The 20174-nt window shown below is 49.9% G+C and overlaps 1 protein-coding gene across 1 annotated transcript in view; it reads right to left on the bottom strand.

Moving 5' to 3' along the window:
- The window catches only part of LOC133358329 (enhancer of polycomb homolog 1-like), a 34137-nt gene extending 13963 nt beyond the window's left edge, over positions 1 to 20174 (bottom strand). Inside the window, exons 1-3 of the mRNA XM_061576597.1 lie at positions 19652 to 20174; positions 3278 to 3437; positions 2473 to 2618 (exon numbers count right to left, since the gene is read on the bottom strand). Of these exons, the coding sequence (XP_061432581.1) occupies positions 2473 to 2618; positions 3278 to 3437; positions 19652 to 19807 (462 nt within the window). The 5' untranslated portion in view covers positions 19808 to 20174. The remainder of the gene's footprint in view (positions 1 to 2472; positions 2619 to 3277; positions 3438 to 19651) is intronic.

Raw genomic sequence — 20174 nt, 5'->3', positions numbered from 1 at the left:
TTTCATTACCATTAAAGTCAATGTTAACGGTGAAGAGGCAGGGCTGTGGTGCAATGGTTTGCAAGCGGTGCTTACGACCCATCGACCCGTGTTTGATTTTTGGCCACGGCTTACATAAGCAGTGGATTTCAGAATCGGCCCTTGGGTGTACCTCAACCAACTGGCCAGCGTGGTGAAGCATGGCCCAACAAGAAACCACGGCCGATACAGCATGGGGAGCCCGGCAGTGGATGCACAAAAGGACCATGCATATTGATGCATGTACATCATCTATATATACAAGGAGAATTTGTGAATATGTGTGTCTGTTCGAAATGTTTAGCATACTTCCCAACATGCAACAAACTTGAAATTTGGCATGTGGGTAGCTTCCAGACTGTACACAATGCAAAAAGTATAAAAATAGACTTTTGTATTTTGGGGGTGGGGGTGTAATAATGGATATATTTTGCACGGCAAGTGAGCGCCTGCCGCCCTGATGTAACCGATGTAAACATCGATATCCTTATACATCTGGCCGTTCTCCGGCATTGATTCAGGCAGTACTAAATCAGCTAATAAAACACGATGTCGACACTGGTCCAGAGATTGGTTGTATTGAATCAATGCGGCTGAATTTATGAATTCCCGGATTGTGCGGCCGATGGGTTGTGGAAACAATGCTTTTATACGGGTTTCTCTTGCTTTATGCGGGTTCGGTTTGTGCATTTTCGTGTATATGCGGCTAACTTATTTCTTCCCAAAATTCGCGGCATTATGCAGTTTGAATGCACTCGTATGTGGCTACGTGGTTGGACGTGGGACATTGCGTGTAAACTGTACATGCTACTCAGCAGGCAGCTATCGCGAACACAGAGAGGACACATACACAGAGATACATGGAAATAGAGCTACAAAGACACAGACAGAGAGATACATACACATACAGATACACAGAAAGATACACACAGAGATACAGACACATTCACAGAGATAACAAAAAAAAAGATACCCCATATTGCCTTAACAGACTTTTGAGGCAAGTGCTGTTAGTGACTACCTATGAAGGCCGGCACGGTGGCCAGCACCACACCCGGCCGCCTTTGTCTCCCCAGTGGCGATGTTTACACACCGCACCAGGTACTCATTTGAGGCCGAGTCGACCTAGGGGAGGCCCAGGACCGATCTAGAAAATCGTCACTCGTGTTGGCCGTGAGAGGGAATCGAACTCGGGTCGCCGAGTCCGTAGGGCAGCGTGCTATCCGTGAGGCTACCACTCCCCACCACACTGTGTGTGTACTTCACGCGCTACTCGGCAGGCAGCTGACTCCTCGTGTGGTTTCGCTTTTTGCGCCCTCTTCTTGGAACGCACCTCCTACGACCACCTCATCGAGCACGGGAAACCTGTATTGACTACGTGCAGAGACAAATACGAAGGAGCCGTATTGTCTGCTTATCTATTTTGTTAACGTATACTCTCCCACGATGGTGATAATTTTACTAAAACTAAGTGCCCAGAGACTAATACTGTGCATAGACTAACTAAACTCAACTATTTTTTTTATTTTACCAGGTAAGGACCACTGAGCTATTTTGCTCTTTTTCAGAAGCTACCTGGCCACAAACGAGAGCCCAACCAAGTGCTCTGAACGCACGTCAATTCTACACGGAGGGAAAAAACCGGAGGACGCGGAAAATAATCCACGCAATCACGGGGAGCGAGAAAACGCAAACTCCAAATATACAGGCAAGGTCACGGTGGGGATCGAACCCACGACCTCCTATATACCAGACGAGGTAGTGACCATCTCTCCACCATGCTGAAAGCTTGATGAATCGAACTTAGATAATTAATTGATTATTTATACTTGGTTACTTGCTCACCATTTTCTCTATTTTGCACTCTGACGGTTGCTGTTTTTTAGCAATGTTTGCTGTCGCAACTCGTTGAATCGCCCAATCCCTGGACGCGTGTGAAAAAGATCTTCATAGCGCATCGGATTCCCTCATTCCTCCAGTCCCAAACAAAGATTCTCGGTTCTGAACAATGATGATTTCGTGTCACCAAAACAATACAACACACCTGGCATGTGTGAGTGTGTGTGAGTGTGTGTGAGTGTGTGTGCTCAACGGACCGAAAGCCGCTGCGGTGGAGGCAGGGGGGGCGGTGGGGGTAGTGGGCGGGGGGGGGGGGCGGTGGGGGTAGTGGGCGGGGGGGGGGGGGGCGGTGGGGGTAGTGGGCGGGGGGTGGCGGTGGGGGTAGTGGGCGGGGGGTGGCGGTGCGGGTAGTGGGCGGGTGGTGGGGGTAGTGGGCGGGGGGTGGCGGTGGGGGTAGTGGGCGGGGGGTGGCGGTGAGGGTAGTGGGCGGGGGGGGGGTGGTGGGGGTAGTGGGCGGGGGGTGGCGTGGTGGTAGTGGGCGAGGGGGGGGGCGGTGGGGGTAGTGGGCGGGGGGGGGGCGGGGGGGGGGGTTAGTGGGGGGGGGGGGTCCCTCACCTGCATGCCACTGCCCTTCTCTAGGCGCTCCACCATGGCCTCCAGCTGTATCGGCGTGATGGGGTAGCGGCGGCCGGACCGTGCCAGGAACACCTCGTCCTCCGAGTCCAAGTCATACTCGGGCAGGTCCGGCTCCAGGCTCAGCGCTGTTGATGGAGATAGAAAAAACTGTTAAGACGATAAAACTATTTTTTATTCTACCCAGGTAAGGCCCACTTGAGCTGCGTGGATCTTTTTTCAGAAGTGACCCGGCAAAATGATCTGGCTTGATGATGGCTCGACTAAGTGGCTTATCGTCACGTGGAAATGTATAGCAGCCAAAGACTCTTAAATGCACGTCGATTCTAAAAGTGCAGAGGTAAAACTGGATGACCCGGAGAAAAATCCACGCGACCACAGGGAGTCAGGGTCAGGATCGAACCCACGAGATCCTGTATACCAGGCGAGGTAGTTAACATCTCGCCACTGTGGCAAGATGTTAACTACCTCGCGCACACACGGGATTTTGCGACGCTTTCAAAATTTGTCTGTATGTGCTCGTTAGTGTTTAATTGTTATTTATTAGCAGGCATGGGATCTTGTGGAACCTGAGTTCTTGTGAGTCTGGTGGAATGTGCCTCTGGTGACAGGTGGGTTCTGGTGGAATGCGGTTATGATAAGACGCTTGTTGTGGTGGGAAATATTTGTGGGGGCTTTTTGTGATGACTTCAAGTGGCTCTGGTGTCATGTGACAGGTCGCTGTAGAGAGGGAGGGTGGTGGAGTGGGGCAGGTGACGGGTGCGGTAGCAGCAGCAGCGTTACGCACGTGGCAGGCGGATCAGCTGCTTGGGCAGACGGTAGGTGCTGGGGTAGAGATCGTGGAAGTACGGCACGTTGCTCTGCGCCTCGGGCACGGGTATCACCATGCTCTCGCGCTTCTCGCCGTACGCCTGCTGCGCCGACATCGCCCGCTGCAGGTGGTGCTCCTGCACAGATGGACGGGCACGGCAGGGGAACAAACACGGTCAGCAGTTATTAAATTGAAGCAGAAGGCTCCGACTGCAACGGAGTGGGCAGCCAATGGAGCAACAGGGCTTTCGGTTATGAAACATGAACGGCAACATTACCGTCATTATCGCTGTCATCGTCACCAATATTCACAATCATTGTCACCATGACCACCCCACCCCCGTCCAGGGCTGGGAAAAGAGCATCAGCTGATGAGTCTGCGTCACAAAATGTAGATTAAGTCAACAATGGTTCAAGTTCGGTCAGGATGTACTGCTTCCCACCATGGGAATATGGACCGCAGCTTTACACCATGAGCACCAGCGAACAATGGCAGCACCAACAGGTACATGGGTAAAAGAGCACGGCTCACAAACATCACAGTTAAACATAACCATACATTACTTCATACAAACAACAACAGCCGCCATTCGCTACGACGTGGCGGTGACGTCAACACGGCGCTAGTCTTAGGCCAGGTGCGCTCCCGAGGTCACGTGAAGTGTCGAAGGCTCGCCGACAGGTCAAGGCACAGACCCATGTACCAACACGACCAATGGAACACGCAAAGGGACAAAAATGAGACGTACACTACTTCTCTACGCTGAGGTACTTCATGACACAGCCAATAAACCAAGGAAATAAGCAACAAACAGACCCACGCCTTCACTCCCCCGTATACAGGGTTACTGCATGCCAACACGGCAAATTAAAAAGCCAACGGGAAAACAAACAGACCTACACCACCACTCAACTCTATACAGAGGCACTCCGCACCTCCGATTAGCACGGTTGGCTGCGTACGGTGTGAAAGAAGTACAACATACATGCATATTTCACGACGCAGCCAATGAGTCAAGTAAACACAAAACAGACTCACGCCATCAACTTAGCACTATAGCGTACGGAGTAACTTCAAGACAAAGCCCACGGACTAAGCAAAACAGATAAATTAACAGATCCATGCTAATGCTCTAAATTAAACAGATGAGCTTAAAAGGCGAAAGCCGGCGGAACAAGTAAACAAAAACAAAGAGAAACCCCCACGCCACCACTCTACGATCGATACGGCGACTTCAAAGTGCAGCCCAATTACAGCCGTGCATAATCGCCACGAGTCGATAGTTTGAAGCCAATACGGTTCTGCGTGGGATTGTGGATTAGAAAAGTGCCTCTTCTGCGATCGATGGGACATTAAGGGGCGCTGCGATTTTGAAAGGGGGCAGACAGCGGCGGCATGACTGAGCGCCGCTTTGTTGCAGAGGTGTCACCATTCGAATCCAGCGGCCACCCTGATTATTACTGCGGTGGCGTGTAAAGTAATACCACGTAGACTAATACCACGCGCAGTCTGCTTCAGAGTGAACATTAACGTTCCTCTTCTTGGTTCTTTCGGTAAAGTCACGTAGAAGGAAAATAATAAAATTAAAACATAATAAAATAATTCTCACGACGTTTCGGCCACAACGCAAGCAGCCGTCCTCAGGTGAAGAACAGGTCTGTCAGACTCTGTCTCCTTGACAGCCCTGTTCTTCACCTGAGGACGGCTGCTTGCGTTGTGGCCGAAACGTCGTGAGAATAATTTTATTATGTTTTATTTTTATTATTTTCCTTCTACGTGACTTTACCGAAAGAACCAAGAAGATGAATCCCTGCAGTCACGTAAGCTTTAAATCGAAAATTAACGTTCCTCTGACGTAATTCACAAGAGTGCGCTATTGTGTCTAGCGTCAGGATCCAAATTCGCCAAATAAAAAAAAAAGACCAACAAAATTACATTTGGGGATATCATTGTACCCTACTTGAAGACGAATGTCCCATGTAACTATTCCAAATGAGTCAATCCTCATCTCTTGAGTGTTCTCCTGGTTAAGCAAAATAAACATGACCACTGGGTGCAACTGGTAACACATATCTCCTGGTTTTAAAATCTACCCCGTGAATTCCACCTGGATATTTTCTTTGAAAAACTGATAACAATGCTCATTGGGCTCCCGGCTGGTTCAAGAAAGGATATTGACATCTGACTGAATGTTCATGGGTGCAGTAATCATTTAATCAGACTGATATTACCACTCACAAGAAGGACGGACAGTCACAGGAGTCTGCAGTTTAGTGCTAACTTAAACCATATGAAGTACTCTAAACCTGGGCATTTCCTGGTAAGTACTCTCGCTAAAAGAGACAGTAAAAAAAACCTGTTATTCATATTCGTTGTTATTTGTTCTGTACATTCTCTAAAGGAACAACTTTCAAACAACAAAGACAAAGATGCCCCGTATAGCCTGTAACGGACTGTTGGGGCAAGTGCTATTAGCGAGCACCTATGAAGGCCAGAGTGGCACACAAGGGGGGGGGGGTGGGTGGCCAGCACCACACCACAGCCTTAGTGTCCCGAGTGGCGATGTTTATTCACCGCACCAGGTACTCATTGGAGGCCGAGTCGACCTAGAGGTAGAGGAGGAGGGGCGCAGGACCAGTTCAGATAATTGTCACTGGTGTGTTGGCCATCAGCGGGAATTGAACTCTGGCTGGGTTCGTAGTGCAGCGCGCTAACCGCTACACTACCGTTCCCCACCAACCAACACACACATGGGACAGGGGTGTGGGTGTGAATGTTGTTTTTACAAAGCACCACACGGAGAAGCTGCTGCAGGGGAAGGAGGTGGAATGAAGAAGTTAAAGCTTTAGAAGGGCTTGCTAATAATCTCAAGAAGGCAAGGGAGGCAAAACTTGCATCGTTTGGGGTATCTGTTGAGAAGAGAGACAGATGATGTAATTAAGACTACTGAGATACTGCCAATGCAGGGCAGGTGAGGGATTCTTAGATGGAAGGATCTGGTGGACCAAAATATTAGGGCAGTGGATGCATGTTGAACCTCTTTAGCAATCTATGTAGCCAACCGCGCTAATTATCCGAGGCACAGAACAGACAAATATGAAGCAAATACGAGCGGAGTACCCTATGCAATCATGGATCCCTATGTAAGCCTATGTAAGTGTGGGCTTCTTATGCATGTCTTTATGGGTCTCTATGCAAGTCTCTAGGTCTCTATGTAAGACCAATGATCATGAGAGCGTACGCGAGTTCATAGGTCGTCATACAAGTCTATGGATCCCGATGCAAAGCTACTGGACGTGATGACGAAGAGTCACAGAATAGAACGGAAAGAGCGAATGCGAGCAGATGACCCCACGCAACAATGGGACTTGTGGCACAGAAGATGGAAATGTGCTGCAGCCGACACATTAAGACTCGGAAAGAGAGGCGAGCACATTAGGTGAGCTCAGCTGGTGTGCGGTGAACGGGCAACAACGCGGCCGCTCGGTACAAAATGTAATTCTGCGGGGCCGCGAGGGGTCATGGGTCAGACGAGCCTGCGGATGCTTGCTTTCCCCAACGCCCAGAGGCGTTAACATCTCATTGCACGGAGCTCGTATTGGGTACAGTCCCCAGTGTGCGTCTGTACTCGTGTAGCGCGCACACATTAAAATATGATAGAATACATGTGTACGCGTACACGGGCAGAGAATTTTAGTTTTTTTTCATCAGGCGAGGGCTCTTTGAGGAAATAAGAGCTGGGAAAACGTAGCACAAGCACGTGGGCAAAACCAAAAGGTTAAAACATCTAAACATTGAAAAGGACATTGCAAAAGCCATACTCTTTTATGTCTGTGACATTAGGCATTCCAGTAGCATTTATTTAGCATGTATAACTGCTGATGAGACTGGAAAAAGTCAACACCTGTTTGCGTGCTTAAACAAATGCTGGGGAAAATGTTTTAACTGTGGGCTAAATGTGTTTTTCATCATAAAGGCAGACATACCTTTGTCTACGTAACATCTAAAAACATTTTAAAACGTTTGCCAATGTGAAACACAACTGCACTCCACAGGGAGAGGAATGCGTCCGAATGACTGACGTGTAACATATTCCATTAAAGCACCACTGCATTTATTGCGAATATGGGTCTGTTGACATTTATAATATAGCTTGTGAGCCACTGAAGATGTTTACACTGCTACACATAATAGGTTGTCATGGTTGCCTTGCTCAAGGAGTCGATGATGAGAATGCTCATGTCAGGAGAGAGCATCTGCAAGCGATGCACGTGTACACGTGTCTATAAATCAAATTGCCAAAGGAACACTGCGCCACTCCATTATAGCAGTCGTAGACAATGTATGTATGACTAGTGAAGAGCCCATATGACGAAAGTATATTGATCAAGAGAGAAAGACCATGGTTATTCTGGCCATCACTTAAATCTCGCTAATTAAGCGGCAGGCAGTTGGGAGCAAAACTTAAGGACGTTTTTGATTTGCACAGCGAGAGCCACCAAAAAAGTCAGCCCTGTATATAGAGCTCATTGGGAATACTTCCAATTCCTAACAACCTCTCAGACATACAATGCATCTCAGACACAACAAAGATCCCCCGTATAGCCTGAACAGGCTGTTGCAGCAAGTGCTGTTAGCGAGCACCTATGAAGGCCGGCATGGCACACCAGGGGGTGGATGGTCAAATACACCATGCCCGACCGCCTTTGCCTCCCCAGTGGCGATGTTTTTACACAATGCACCAGATACTTATTTAAGGCTGAGTCGACCGAGGGGAGGCCCAGGACGGGTTGAGATAATTGTCACCGGTGTTGGCCGTGAGCTGGACTCGAACTCGGGTCGCCGGGTTCGTAGCGCGGCGCGCTAGCTGCTGCACGACCGCTCCATATACAGTTCCTAACAGCCTCTCACAGACATACAATGCGTCAAAGACAAAGATCCCCCGTGTAGCCTTAACAGACTGTAGGGGAAAGTGATGTTAGCGAGCATCTATGAAGGCCCGAACGGTACACGAGGGGGTGGGTGGCCAGCACCACGCCCGACCGCCTTTGTCTCCCTAGTGGTGATGTTTACACACCGCACCAGGTACTCATTTGAGGCCGAGTTGACCTACAATGCCTCTCACACATTCACACCACTCCACACACGCATGGACAGTCGGACGCAGTTTCACAATCACACACTCACAAATACAGCAACAATATCTACAAATAAGGGACAAAATATTCCAAAGTTCCCATTTATATCTGCAGACACAGTGGCACTACCAACTATGATTAGCACACACCATGTTAAATAACTAAATAATGTGCTGGCAACCATCGCTAATGTAAGAAAATGTTGTTTTCAACTGACTCTCACGTGGCTAAAAACAACCACGGATATGTGTATGCCCAGAGCACCTATTAAGGCTAACCAAACGCACTCACACAATCATGGGATGCCTTTTCGATTGTCCGCAAATTATCTGGTGGTGATGCTGCTGCTGCTGCTGCGTTGGCAGTGATGCACACGCACAAGCAACAACTCAACCCATCTCTTCTTGGTTCTTTCGGTAAAGTCACGTAGAAGGGAAATAATAAAATAATAAACATTTTACAGAATAAAATAAAATTCTCACAAATTTTCTTTTATTATGTTTTATTTTAAAATTCTCACAAATGTTATTTTATCATGTTTTATTTTTTTTATTTTATTATTTCCCTTCTAACGTGACTTTACCGAAAGAACCAAGAAGATGAATCCCTGCAGTCATGAAAGCTTTAAATCGAAATTTAACTCAACCGATATTTAAATAACGCTGTGGCCTTAAAAGTTAAAATATATAATAGCCAACGTTTTGGGCAATGATCCTTCTTCAGAGCACCAAGAAAGCCCAGACAGATCTCCCCCCCCCGTGTGTATCTTTACACACCGTGTACTAAGCACTGAATTAAGTATCTTTGGCACCTTTTTTGCCAGTATCAAAATCAAGAATAGCTTTTGCCCTTACTGGCAAATAAAACAGGAGTTGTGTTAAGATGCTCAAACACCAAATACTGGATATCCTTTGAAAGGCATCAAATCTGCATTAACCACACAGTAATTGTGGAAAAACATGCTCTGATAAGAAATGCATTGTCTTCGAAAGCGATTGGCCTACACCAGAGACAGCCTTCTTGAGGGCCTGTTCTCACCACCAGTGTTAGTTAGACCAGAGGACAACGCAAAAAGGCCAACAGTACAAAGACAATGCAAGTATTTATCAGAGCATTTGTAGCTCGAGATGAGCAGGTATAGATACCTATGGGGCACTTATTAAGGTCATTTAAGGCTGGAGAGGGCCTATGGAAGGTGCAGGTCTGTGGTCTAATATCACACGCGTCTCCCTACAGCATGCTGTGATGGCTCCCACAATACCCCAGCACCAACAACGCATACGAGGAAGTCCAGGCACCCGCCCACGTGTACCCACACACCCACGTGAGCACCTCAAGTTGCATTTCTATACACACACAGACACACGTATACTATACAAAGACCCCCCCCCCCATGTGACCTTAAGAGTACGTGTTGTTAGCGAGCACCTATTCGGAACAGGATGGCACCACGAGGTGGTGATACAGTCGATGTTTATATGCCAACACTAGGTACCCATTTAAGGCTGAGGCGGCCTATGCAAGAGGTCGACGACTGTGCCGTGATATCGTTCGACGCCGATGTTATAAGTGGCCGGGAATGATAAGCAGGTCACCGGGTTTCTAACGCAGTGCACCAGCAGCTACTGCACCACCGCTCTCCACTCCTCGACGCGTGTGTACATCTACGCTTGTTCACTCACACACACCAAACAACATATAATACAAGCATAACAGAACAGGATAGTCAATAGGCTCTTTCTCTCTCTCGCACACGGACAAAATGGCTACATTTAAACAAGCAGACACGTGCTCACACTTACGTGTGCTGGTTCATATGTAAGGGTGCAATACCCAAACTGATGTCTCAGTACCTAGGCGATGTGGACCTCGCACACAATGTGCATTGTTATACGTGTGAAATGTGCCAGTGCCTACAAAGAAAAGTGGATGCACTCACACAGAGTTCTTCACTGCAAGGCCCACGGGCCTTTAGTGCGGCCCCCGACAATACACAACACCACGTGACAACAGCCCCCCACCATCAACATCATGGTGTTGCTGTCAAACCCAACAATGGTTTCAAACGTGTGGTGGCGCTCACACTGGTGATGTCTGAAAATGAGTGAAGGACACTGCACTCACACATGCAAACATCGCCACACGTGGACTCGAGGTATTCACACATCTCAACTCCAGTCAACGTGGGCATTCAACAAAGTTCCCCCGTGTAGCCATAACTCACTGCTCGGGCAAGTGCTGTTAGCAAGCACCTACGAAGGCCGTAACAGCACATGAGTGGGTGGGTGGCTGGCACCACGCCCGGCCGCCTTTGTCTCCCCGGTGGCGATGTTTACACACCGCACCAGGAACTCAATTGAGGCTGAATCGACCTAGGAGAGGCCCAGGACAGATTCAGATAATCGTCACTGGTGTTGGCCGTGAGCGGGAATTGAACCCGGATGGCCCGGGGTTCGTAGCGCATCGCGCTAACCGCTGCACCACCGCTCCCCACGTACAACAAACCGAAGCGTATTAAAACATGACAACACGAACACACAATAAACACAAGGCCACGTCTCCTAACGAGGCAACAACACTCCACGCTGACACATGCACGTGTTCTGACGTGTACGGGAACATCAACATAACGGCACGTGTCGTCACGTCAACACAAACCCACGTGTGCTGGCATGTCAACAAGCCCACGCGGACGGCAACGTATCAACATAAACCCACGTGTACGGTCAACACAAACACACGTGTACTGTCAACACAAACACACGTGTACTGTCAACACAAACACACGTGTACTGTCAACACAAACACACGTGTACTGTCAACACAAACACACGTGTACTGTCAACACAAACACACGTGTATTGTCAACACAAACACACGTGTATTATCAACACAAACACACGTGTACGGTCAACACAAACACACGTGTACTGTCAACACAAACACACGTGTACTGTCAACACAAACACACGTGTATTGTCAACACAAACACACGTGTACGGTCAACACAAACACACGTGTACTGTCAACACAAACACACGTGTACGGTCAACACAAACACACGTGTACTGTCAACACAAACACACGTGTACTGTCAACACAAACACACGTGTACTGTCAACACAAACACACGTGTACGGTCAACACAAACACACGTGTACTGTCAACACAAACACACGTGTACTGTCAACACAAACACACGTGTACGGTCAACACAAACACACGTGTACTGTCAACACAAACACACGTGTACTGTCAACACAAACACACGTGTATTGTCAACACAAACACACGTGTACGGTCAACACAAACACACGTGTACTGTCAACACAAACACACGTGTACGGTCAACACAAACACACGTGTACTGTCAACACAAACACACGTGTACTGTCAACACAAACACACGTGTACGGTCAACACAAACACACGTGTACTGTCAACACAAACACACGTGTACGGTCAACACAAACACACGTGTACTGTCAACACAAACACACGTGTACTGTCAACACAAACACACGTGTATTGTCAACAAACCCACGTGTATTGTCAACACAAACACACGTGTATTGTCAACAAACCCACGTGTATTGTCAACACAAACACACGTGTACTGTCAACAAACCCACGTGTATTGTCAACACAAACCCACGTGTACTGTCAACAAACACACGTGTACTGTCAACAAACACACGTGTACTGTCAACAAACACACGTGTACTGTCAACAAACACACGTGTATTATCAACACAAACCCACGTGTACTGTCAACACAAACCCACGTGTACTGTCAACACAAACACACGTGTACTGTCAACAAACACACGTGTATTATCAACACAAACACACGTGTATTGTCAACACAAACACACGTGTACTGTCAACACAAACACACGTGTACTGTCAACACAAACACACGTGTACTGTCAACACAAACCCACGTGTACTGTCAACACAAACACACGTGTACCGTCAACACAAACACACGTGTACTGTCAACACAAACACACGTGTACGGTCAACACAAACACACGTGTACTGTCAACACAAACCCACGTGTACTGTCAACACAAACACACGTGTAGGGTCAATAAGACCACGTGTACGGACGTTAACATATCAACATAAGGTTTAACACGTAGGCTTTCGCGACCAATATCATTCATAAGAGGTTTTTTGGGTTGGATCGCGTAAATGTGTCGTCAAAACCCGCCACCACCCGACACAGACAACTGGTAAGGGTTGTCATGTAATGATGTAAACAGAACGTGGCCAATTCGTCACTAGTGCAGCACACCGCTTGTGTGTTGCAGAGCCAAGCCAAGATTGTAAATGTTGTGGCTGGGCTTTCCAACACACCGGTTAGTGCTGTACTCGTGAAGAATTGGCCACGTTCTGTTTACGTGACAACCCTTACCAGTTGTCTGTGTCGGGTGGTGGCGGGTTTTAACGACACATTCATATATTTACACGTTCTACCCCAAAAAACCTCTACTATGGATATCAACATAAATCCACGTGTACTGTCAGGTCAACATCACCCCGCGTGTAACTGACATGTCAACAAATCCACGTGTATGTTAACATATCAACATAAATGGACTGTTAAGTCAACACACATCAACATAAAGCTACGCTGTACCACCATCACGACAAATGAACGCATTCCAACACAGATACCCACGTGGTACCATTACAATAAACGAACACATGCTAAGGCAAACACACACGTGTGTCCGTACATGCAAACACAAAACCACGTGTGCTTACCCATGCAAACAACTCGCGAACTGACTTTCACGTGAAATTGCACCAACCCACGTGCACTGAGCATGCAAATACAAAGAGCCCCCGTATAGCCTTAACAGACTGTTAGGGCAAGTGCTGTTAGCGAGCACCTATGAAGGCCAGCACGGCACACGAAAGAGGGTGGGTGACCAGCACCACGCCCGGCCGCCTTTGTCTCCCCAGTGGCGATGTTTAGACACACCGCACCGGGTGCTCATTTGAGGCTGAGTAGACCTAAACACACACACCTCTAGACAAACACCTGCACCAACCCACGTGCAAAGTGACCCACGCTCCCACGTGTGCTTCTCGGCGCTAACACTCAAAACATAAAACCCGCGTGTGCACTACACATATTCGTCTAAACACCCATATACACACACGAACATACGTGCACACACGTGTAAACACACATGTACAGGCGTGTAAACACACAAGCGTAAACATGTGCAAAGGTGTAAACACATGAACATTCAGAGACGTAGACACATTAGTACGCACACACTTGTAAACAAAGATCGCCCCTGAAAGCCTTGGCAGGCTGAGGCTATGAAGGTCTAACAAACGAGACAGAATAACGCACTAGCCACTGCACTACCACTGTCCCCGTGTAATCACAACACGTGCGCACACACACAGTTGTTAACACACGTGCGCACACACACAGTTGTAAACACACGTGCGCACACACACAGTTGTTAACACACGTGCGCACCCACACAGTTGTTAACACACGTGCGCACACACACAGTTGTAAACACACGTGCGCACACACACAGTTGTTAACACACGTGCGCACACACACAGTTGTTAACACACGTGCGCACACACACAGTCGTTAACACACGTGCGCACACACACAGTCGTTAACACACGTGCGCACACACACAGTTGTTAACACACGTGCGCACACACACAGTTGTTAACACACGTGCGCACACACACAGTTGTTAACACACGTGCGCACACACACAGTTGTTAACACACGTGCGCACACACACAGTTGTTAACACACGTGCGCACACACACAGTTGCTAACACACGTGCGTACACACACAGTTGCTAACACACGTGTATACACACACAGTTGTTAACACATGCACACACACACGTGTACACACACACACGTGTAAACACGCACAACCGAAAGCACGTGCACATGCATGTCAACACAAGCACGTGCAATGACGGCTGAAATCAGCTGACGCCGTTTGGATTGCAACCTCACACACACACACACAGTGTAAATACACACATGTAAACACACGTGTTTCCCCTGCATACACACACGTGGAAATATACGTGTTCCCCCTATAAACACTCACGCGTAAACACAACACGTGTTTAGCCCCCCGATACACAATGACAAAACATCCCCGTATAGCGTCAGCCGACTGCAGGGGCAAGTGCCGTTAGCGAGTAGCATCGCCGATGAAGGCCGGGGCATGACAAGACGAGGTGATTGGTCGGTGGTGGTGTGGCAACCACAAGGCCCGGTCAGTAAGAAGATCTCCCCACAAACACACGCACGCGTAGTGACAGCGAGCACGCATGGCGTGGCGTTGTACGAGGCAAGCGATGAGCAAAGCAATGAGATGCCACAGGTACACGAGGCGTGAGACGGGGAAAGTGCGAGATTGACACGGTGGAGAGAGCAGAGGGGGACGAGGGGACACGTCGAGAGACATCGAACGGTGAGACGGCGAGTGGGAAAGAAAGACAACAGAGGTTTAGTGCGTGGGGTATGAGCGATTTGGTGTGCGGGATAGAGTCGAAGAGAGTAAACTCGGGAGAAGAGCAGACTTGGATGAAGGAGATCACCCAAAAGCGAGCAGAGAGAGTGTGTGTGGAGAGGGGGGGTCACGGCTTAATAAGAATAACAGGAGGCATCAGAGAGAGAGCGTTGCAAAGGGGGAATGATGCAGTGAAACGTGGAGGTATGGAACTAGAGATTTGTAGCGGGGAAGAGCATGAGGGGTGTAGGTGAAGAGAGTAAACACGGCGGGGGTGCAGTGCCGTGCAGGCATGAGACGCAAGAAAGTGTGGCAGGGTGACACGTGTGGCAGGGTGACACACGTGGCAGGATGACATGTGTGTGGGAATGAACGAGTGGTGAGAGTGAGACAGAGCCGGTGTAAGAGATGGCAGGAGAGTGTGTGTGAATGAACGAGTGGTGAGTGGAGAGAGAGTGTGTGAATGAACGAGTGGTGAGTGGAGAGAGAGCCGGTGTACGAGATGGCAGGAGAGAGTGTGTGAATGAACGAGTGGTGAGTGGAGAGAGAGTGTGTGAATGAACGAGTGGTGAGTGGAGAGAGAGTGTGTGAATGAACGAGTGGTGAGTGGAGAGAGCGTGTGAATGAACGAGTGGTGAGTGGAGAGAGAGTGTGTGAATGAACGAGTGGTGAGTGGAGAGAGTGTGTGAATGAACGAGTGGTGAGTGGAGAGAGAGAGTGTGTGAATGAACGAGTGGTGAGTGGAGAGAGTGTGTGAATGAACGAGTGGTGAGTGGAGAGAGAGAGCGTGTGAATGAACGAGTGGTGAGTGGAGAGAGAGTGTGTGAATGAACGAGTGGTGAGTGGAGAGAGTGTGTGAATGAACGAGTGGTGAGTGAAGAGAGTGTGTGAATGAACGAGTGTGAGTGGAGAGAGAGAGTGTGTGAATGAACGAGTGGTGAGTGGAGAGAGTGTGTGAATGAACGAGTGGTGAGTGGAGAGAGAGCCGGTGTACGAGATGGCAGGAGAGAGTGTGTGAATGAACGAGTGGTGAGTGGAGAGAGAGTGTGTGAATGAACGAGTGGTGAGTGGAGAGAGTGTGTGAATGAACGAGTGGTGAGTGGAGAGAGAGTGTGTGAATGAACGAGTGGTGAGTGGAGAGAGCGTGTGAATGAACGCGTGGTGAGTGGAGAGAGTAGTGTGTGAATGAACGAGTGGTGAGTGGAGAGAGTGTGTGGAATGACGAGTGGTGAGTGGAGAGAAGCGAGAGTGTGTGAATGAACGACTGGTGAGTGGAGAGAGAGTGTGTGAATGAACGAGTGGTGAGTGGAGAGAGTGTGTGAATGAACGAGTGGTGAGTGGAGAGAGAGAGAGTGTGTGAATGAGTGAGTGGTGAGTGGAGAGAGAGAGTGTGTGTGAATGAACGAGTGTGAGTGGAGAGAGTGTGTGAATGAACGAGTGGTGAGTGGAGAGAGCGTGTGAATGAAACGAGTGGTGAGTGGAGAGAGAGTGTGTGAATGAACGAGTGGTGAGTGGAGAGAGTGTGTGAATGAACGAGTGGTGAGTGAAGAGAGTGTGTGAATGAACGAGTGGTGAGTGGGAGAGAGAGAGTGTGTGAATGAACGAGTGGGTGAGTGGAGAGAGAGTGTGTGAATGACGAGTGGTGAGTGGAGAGAGAGTGTGTGAATGAACGAGTGGTGAGTGGAGAGAGAGTGTGTGTGAATGAACGAGTGGTGAGTGGAGAGAAGAGAGAGTGTGTGAATGAACGAGTGGTGAGTGGAGAGAGAGTGTGTGAATGAACGAGTGGTGAGTGGAGAGAGAGTGTGTGAATGAACGAGTGGTGAGTGGAGAGAGTGTGTGAATGAACGAGTGGTGAGTGGAGAGAAGAGAGAGTGTGTGAATGAACGAGTGGAGAGAAGAGAGAGTGTGTGAATGAACGACTGGTGAGTGGAGAGAGAGTGTGTGAATGAACGAGTGGTGAGTGGAGAGAAGAGAGAGTGTGTGAATGAACGAGTGGTGAGTGGAGAGAGAGAGTGTGTGTGAATGAACGAGTGGTGAGTGGAGAGAGAGTGTGAATGAACGAGTGGTGAGTGGAGAGAGAGTGTGAATGAACGAGTGGTGAGTGGAGAGAGAGTGTGAATGAACGAGTGGTGAGTGGAGAGAGAGAGTGTGTGAATGAACGAGTGGTGAGTGGAGAGAGAGTGTGAATGAACGAGTGGTGAGTGGAGAGAGAGTGTGAATGAACGAGTGGTGAGTGGAGAGAGAGTGTGAATGAACGAGTGGTGAGTGGAGAGAGAGTGTGAATGAACGAGTGGTGAGTGGAGAGAGAGTGTTGGAATGAGTGAGTGGTGAGTGGAGAGAGAGAGTGTGTGAATGAACGAGTGGTGAGTGGAGAGAAGAGAGAGTGTGTGTGAATGAACGAGTGGTGAGTGGAGAGAGAGTGTGAATGAACGAGTGGTGAGTGGAGAGAGAGTGTGAATGAACGAGTGGTGAGTGGAGAGAGAGTGTTGGAATGAGTGAGTGGTGAGTGGAGAGAGAGTGTGTGAATGAACGAGTGGTGAGTGGAGAGAGAGAGTGTGTGTGAATGAACGAGTGGTGAGTGGAGAGAGAGTGTGAATGAACGAGTGGTGAGTGGAGAGAGAGTGTGAATGAACGAGTGGTGAGTGGAGAGAGAGAGTGTTGGAATGAGTGAGTGGTGAGTGGAGAGAGAGAGTGTGTGAATGAACGAGTGGTGAGTGGAGAGAGAGTGTGAATGAGTGAGTGGTGAGAGACAGAGTCGGTGTAAGAGATGACAGGAGAGAGTGTGGGAACGAGTGAGTGGTGAGTGGAGAGAGAGTGTGTGAATGAACGAGTGGTGAGTGGAGAGAGAGAGTGTGTGAATGAACGAGTGGTGAGTGGAGAGAGAGTGTGTGAATGAACGAGTGGTGAGTGGAGAGAGAGAGTGTGTGAATGAACGAGTGGTGAGTGGTGAGTGGAGAGTGTGTGAATGAACGAGTGGTGAGTGGAGAGAGAGTGTGTGAATGAACGAGTGGTGAGTGGTGAGTGGAGAGTGTGTGAATGAACGAGTGGTGAGTGGAGAGAGAGAGTGTGTGAATGAACGAGTGGTGAGTGGAGAGAGAGTGTGTGAATGAACGAGTGGTGAGTGGAGAGAGAGAGTGTGTGAATGAACGAGTGGTGAGTGGAGAGAGTGTGTGAATGAACGAGTGGTGAGTGGAGAGAGAGAGTGTGTGAATGAACGAGTGGTGAGTGGTGAGTGGAGAGTGTGTGAATGAACGAGTGGTGAGTGGAGAGAGAGTGTGTGAATGAACGAGTGGTGAGTGGTGAGTGGAGAGTGTGTGAATGAACGAGTGGTGAGTGGAGAGAGAGAGTGTGTGAATGAACGAGTGGTGAGTGGTGAGAGAGAGTGTGAATGAACGAGTGGCGAGTGTAGAGAGAGTGTGTGAATGAACGAGTGGTGAGTGGAGAGAGAGAGTGTGTGAATGAACGAGTGGTGAGTGGAGAGAGAGCCGGTGTAAGATATGGCAGGAGAGAGTGTGTGAATGAACGAGTGGTGAGTGGAGAGAGACAGAGCCGGTGTAAGAGATGGCAAGAGAGTTGAGACATCGTGTGTTGAGCAATCGGTGCACGGGCCGCGTGGGTCGGGAGCGAGGAAGAGAGCGGGGCTAGAGGCATGGACGGTGCTGCAAGGAAGTGCACGGGAGGCGATGGGGCCGAGGTGCGTAGCCAGCGAGTGAAAGACCCATCAGCAGCAGAGATCACAGTCGAGTACAGCACCAGAGAGAGAGACACAGAGAGAGAGACACTGAGAGAGACACAGAGAGAGACACTGAGAGAGACACAGAGAGAGACACAGAGAGACACTGAGAGAGACACAGAGAGAGACACTGAGACACAGAGAGAGACACTGAGAGAGACACAGAGAGACACACACAGAGAGAGAGTTAAGAGAGTTGAGTGGCATTGCACGCGTGGCGGAAGAGAGTGAGAGAGTGAGAGAGAGAGAGGAGATGGTGCAGCAGGGGGACATGGGAAGAGCAGCAGGAGCGACACCGAGAGAGCTGCAGACACCCAGAGGGGAGGGAGACGAGTCAACCTGCAGCAGGAGCAGCAGCAGGAGCAGCAGCAGCAGGAGGACACACAGCGGAGCATGCATGGAGTGAGGAGAGAGATGACGGACATCACGGGGGGGGGGGGGGGAGGGGGGTGCTAACAGCTGGAGACACCGACAGAGGTGCAGACACCGAGAGAGGAGACGAGTCAACCTGGAGCAGCAGCAGGAGCAGGAACAGCAGCAGCAGGAACAGCAGCAGCAGGAGGCCACACAGCGGAGCATGCATGGAGTGAGGAGAGAGATGACGGACATCACGGGGAGGGGGGTGCTAACAGCTGGAGACACCGGGAGAGGTGCAGACACCGAGAGAGGAGACGAGTCAACCTGGAGCAGCAGCAGGAGCAGGAACAACAGCAGCAGGAGCAGGAGGACACACAGCGGAGCATGCATGGAGTGAGGAGAGAGATGGCAGTGACGGACATCACGGGGGTAGTGGAGATGAGGGGGGGGGGGCGCGCTAACAGTGCAGACACCGGCGGAGCAAGCGATGGCAGCTGTCGGAGAGAGAGACAAACACGGCGGTGAAGAGGGGGGGGGGGGGGGGGGGAGACGACAGACAGAGAGAAGAGAGAGAAGAGAGGGAGCCGTGGCCACGCACCGACTCCTCCTCTCGCTCCATGCCCGTGGGCATCTGCGGCACGGCGCGGCTGATGGAGACGGCGTCCTGCAGGTCGGGCAGCGCCTCGGCGCGGAACACGGGGAGCGGCTTCGAGGCGTCCAGCGCCCGGGCGCGGAACGACAGCTTGCTGCTCATGTCTCCGCTTGGTTTCTACTCTCCCCCCCCCCAAGCTAAAACAACAACACAAAGACGGTGGTGGCGGTGGTGGCGCCTCCACCTCCCACCCCCGTGAGGCTTCCCCCCCGATCCCCCCCGCCCCGGCCCGGGGGGTCCCGCCTCACGGCTCCTTTAGGCGGCCGCTCGCCCCGGCGTCCATGATCGTGGCGACGGCGACGGCGGGTGTTGTTGCGAATCGATGGCCGGGGTGGTGGTGGTTGCGGATGGTCGTCGTTTTGTTGTTGTTGTGTTTTTTTTTTGGTCAAGACGCTCGAGGTATAATAAAAAAAAATCTGTGCTCGGGTTTCGGTTCGTGTCTGATTCCCCCCCCCCGTGTGCCCCCCTT

This window comes from Lethenteron reissneri, chromosome 61 (assembly GCF_015708825.2).
Source record: "Lethenteron reissneri isolate LAM-NWPU_2019-01 chromosome 61, ASM1570882v1, whole genome shotgun sequence".
NCBI classification, from domain to species: domain Eukaryota; kingdom Metazoa; phylum Chordata; class Hyperoartia; order Petromyzontiformes; family Petromyzontidae; genus Lethenteron; species Lethenteron reissneri.
This window is presented reverse-complemented; position numbering and strand designations above follow the sequence as displayed.